The sequence below is a fragment of the Trametes versicolor genome (assembly GCF_000271585.1).
Source record: "Trametes versicolor FP-101664 SS1 unplaced genomic scaffold TRAVEscaffold_2, whole genome shotgun sequence".
Classification (NCBI taxonomy): Eukaryota; Fungi; Basidiomycota; class Agaricomycetes; order Polyporales; family Polyporaceae; genus Trametes; species Trametes versicolor.
Window position 1 is genome coordinate 100,287 of NW_007360322.1, and position 3,522 is coordinate 103,808.

The following is a 3,522-nucleotide window of genomic DNA, read 5'->3' on the forward strand; positions in this document are numbered from 1 at the left end:
GACAACTACCGTTTACAACGGTTGGGTGTCGACAACTACCATTTGCAGATAGAATGCGGGAAGCTTCATCCATGCCGGCACCGAGTGTGTGGCGGTCACCCGCCAGGTGTACAGCGGGTGTGTAGCGGTCACCCGCCAGGTGTACAGTTGTCATGGTGCGGGCACCCGTTGCGCGGCTGCTACCATGCAATCGTGTGTTGTGTATCTGATTGGCAAATGACACTCTGCGACACAGAGACCGGTCAATGCCTGCAACAGTTGGGTGCCGACAACTACCATTCAACGGTGTGTTGTGCGACTATTACCACCAGATGAAGCTCTGCGACACAGAGACCGGTCAGTGTCTGCAACGCTTCAGTAACGGCAAGTGCCATATGTGGTGAGGTTCCATCCTGACGAGGACAAGCAACACACCTTCCTTGCGGGCATGTTCGACAAGAAGATCATCCAGGTCAATTCCTATCTTGCCGCTGTGTTTGTGGCAATACACTCACCATATGTCAGTACGAAATGAACTGCGGTCAATCACGCAAGCAGACGACCAGCAATCTCGGGCCCGTAAACTCGATCGCCCTCATGGACGAGATAGGCGGTTTGTCAACACGTCAGTCGACAAGACCATCCGGGCATGGGACTTTGACATCCCCGTTGTCATCAACTATCTGGCAGACCCACACATGCACTCGATGCCGGCCGTCACTCTGCACCCGAGCAGTGAGTTTTATCCCATAGCTATTCCTCGAAGTGACAGGGCTGACATCCGGCCGCCTGCACAGAGAAGTATTCTGCTGCGCAGAGTATGGACAACCAGATCCTGGTTTACCGCACGGACAACTTCCGCTAGGTCGGCAACAAGTGTTTCGCCAGCCACTCTGTCGCAGGGTACGCGTGCCAAGTGGACTTCTCTCCCGAGGGAAAGTGAATCAGCAGGGGAGACAGCGAGGGCAACGTGGTCTTCTGGGAGTGGAAGATTGGACAAATCAAGTCGCGTCTCAGGGCACACTGGAAGGTGGTCATTGCGCATGAGTGGCTCCCGCATGAAACAATATGTCATTGTTTGATCAGTTGGAGTTGTGTCCATGCTACAACTTGCCGCGATCTAGTCCAAGGTCGTTGCGGGCTCCGTACCTCTGTTAGTAGATCGGCCTCCCATCCTTCTCACCTTTTACACCGGTGTGTAAGCTTTTCGCGCCAATGTGCGTCCCAGGTTGTCGCGCTCCAACCGGGAGGCAGGCATAGTCGCCTTCCACGGAGACGACCCGGTGGTGCGTCATTTGTGAACGCTGGAAACACGAGGAGTGCATGCCATTGGCATAGCTTCCTGCTGCACACGAACTCATCAAGGCATTTCGGCCTGACTAGGATACCCTACAGTTAATGTGGACTGCCTTGCGTTCTCCTGCGCCTCTGAGAACTTTTATGCGTGGCTGCGAGAGCGTGGCCATGACATTCACGACATCTTTGTAGGCGCGTGGACGTATGTGAAGTGTCCATGTTGCCCTGACATATATTAAGTGTAACGTACATATCGTTCAGCTTGCAAGTTCTACTTTACATACTGGCACTTAGTCGATCATTAACACCCTTATCGTTGTAGTGTAGTCTCTCGTTCTTATCCCAATAGTAAGCTGCTGCTTGCAATCGTGTGCCGGTTGGTGACCAGTAAGTCGGCGGCGTCACCGTAGCGGGTGACCGCTACGCGCACGCCCAATAGGCGCCGTTCAGCCGCGACCATGATAGTTGCCGCATAGATGTGTACCCAAGAATACTTACGGGGGGCTGCAACCGTTTATGACGCATACGTCGGAATGCTATCAGTGGATTGTCACCCCATCAAGATTACCGCCGCATGCCAAGCACACACTGCGGTCCGGCCAGAACCGGCAGCGCGCCCCTGCCGCTCGTTCCTCAGATGGCGACCAGATCGCCCAGTGCACTCGTCAGAACCAGCGTGCAGAAAACATACCAGCATTCAATCATACCACACCCTGATTGTCCCCTTGTGCCCTCCGAGCCCGACAAATGGCCCGTCCGCATCCTCGAATCCCCCTCGAGTCCGACCCGGGTCCAGACGACCAACTTTATCTTGTCCGAGCCCCACTTGGGCTTAGTGCCTCTGTGAATGCCTTTTTCAGTCACGCCGGTCGTAATACATCTACAAGTGTTGCAAGCAAGCCATCACAGGGACTACTCAAGCTGGTCCGCGAGCTCACCCATGCCGGTCTCCCTCAGGCGCTCCACCAGTATATCCAAGTTACCGGCTTGCTCAATTCTGCGGAGCACCTCCAGGGCCATCGAGTTCATGGCAGCATCCGTTCCGCGTACCATATCCCCACGGGCGTCCCCAAAGTGGCTTCGGATGTACGCGTCTTCGCCGTGCTCGATGAAATCGGCAAAGTAACTGTGCACCGCGTGCTGATCGAAGGGCACGCGTAGTAGTCCGGCATCCGCAGGGCCGCTCTTGTCGGCCAAGGGGGATTGCACGCTGCGGAGGGAGGCGGCAACGTCGGCATAGGCAGTGATGCCATCCCACGGCGCCCAAGGGAGCGTGATGGCTTCCAGGGTGCCGAGGGCTTCCCAGTCTTTGACGATGGTGTTGTCGTCGCCGACGCGGAATTGTAGGTGCAAGACGACAAAGTCACCTGTGCCGAGGAGTATCGTGCCGTTTGGGGCGTCCACAATGTTTTTGGGGAGAGGCGTGTCCATCATGATCTGAAGCAATATTGAGGTTCAAGAGCGACCAGTCACAAAGGGTTCAGCGAATTACCTCAACGGTGTTGAATTGCGAGATAGCCAGACGCGGGACGCTGTCCCAAGGGTCATTGGCGACCCCCACCGTCGCTCGGGGAACACTTTACCACATATGCCAATGAGTGTGCGAACAAATCAAAGCCCTGCTTGCACTCACCTGTCGAGCATAAACTGCACGATGTTGTCTCCTTCGGCCGTACCCCGCAGCACGGCAGAGGTGGAGGATGGGAGTATCAGTGCCTGGGCTCGCGAGGCAAACAGGAGTATAGGCATCTTCTCCTTGCGACGGTTCTGCACGAGGACGCGGAGGCTCAGCAAGCTGCGCCCGCAAGTTTGTACGGTCTGGCGATTGGTGGTGTCTCCCTCGGTCATCATTCGTATGTGATGTTGCCTCACCGCGGTAGGATCCAGGCTGTCTGTCAGAGACTGCAAGCTGTAGGGTTCTGGCCTTAGAATTGCGCAGGAACAATGCTGCGATTGACATACGAGCAATCGATACGCCCTTCTATCGTCACCCAGCAGCCGACACCATTCTCGTGCCCATGGGCAAACAGTGGATGGCGGGGAAATTTGTCGCTAAGGTCGGGTTTCGAGAGGAACGCGATGGCGATAGGCAGATGCACAAAATTGACGCATTCATGCTTGTGGCGCGCCCTGAAATCCGAGAGCTGGCAGGCCTCATTGCAGTATCGCGCCGCTCTGCAGTCACTGCACATTAGTTCCTGACGATCAGCCGGATGGATTCGAAGCACCTGCATCGCGCGCAGCTCT

At 55.8% G+C, this 3,522-nt stretch overlaps 2 protein-coding genes across 2 annotated transcripts; one reads left to right on the forward strand and one right to left on the reverse strand.

Annotated features, from left to right (window-relative positions):
• Positions 1-427: 427 nt before the first annotated feature.
• TRAVEDRAFT_42794 (uncharacterized protein) lies at positions 428-844 on the forward strand (the record flags this gene model as incomplete). The annotated part of the gene is made up of 4 exons (XM_008035504.1): positions 428-451; positions 505-604; positions 670-714; positions 777-844. 4 exons carry the CDS (start codon positions 428-430, stop codon positions 842-844), a joined length of 237 nt encoding a protein of 78 aa, XP_008033695.1.
• A 1,343-nt stretch (positions 845-2,187) lies between these two features.
• TRAVEDRAFT_42795 (uncharacterized protein) lies at positions 2,188-3,123 on the reverse strand (the record flags this gene model as incomplete). The annotated part of the gene is made up of 3 exons (XM_008035505.1): positions 2,188-2,712; positions 2,768-2,852; positions 2,909-3,123. The coding sequence occupies 3 exons, from the start codon at positions 3,121-3,123 to the stop codon at positions 2,188-2,190; spliced, it is 825 nt and encodes a 274-aa protein (XP_008033696.1).
• Positions 3,124-3,522: the final 399 nt, after the last annotated feature.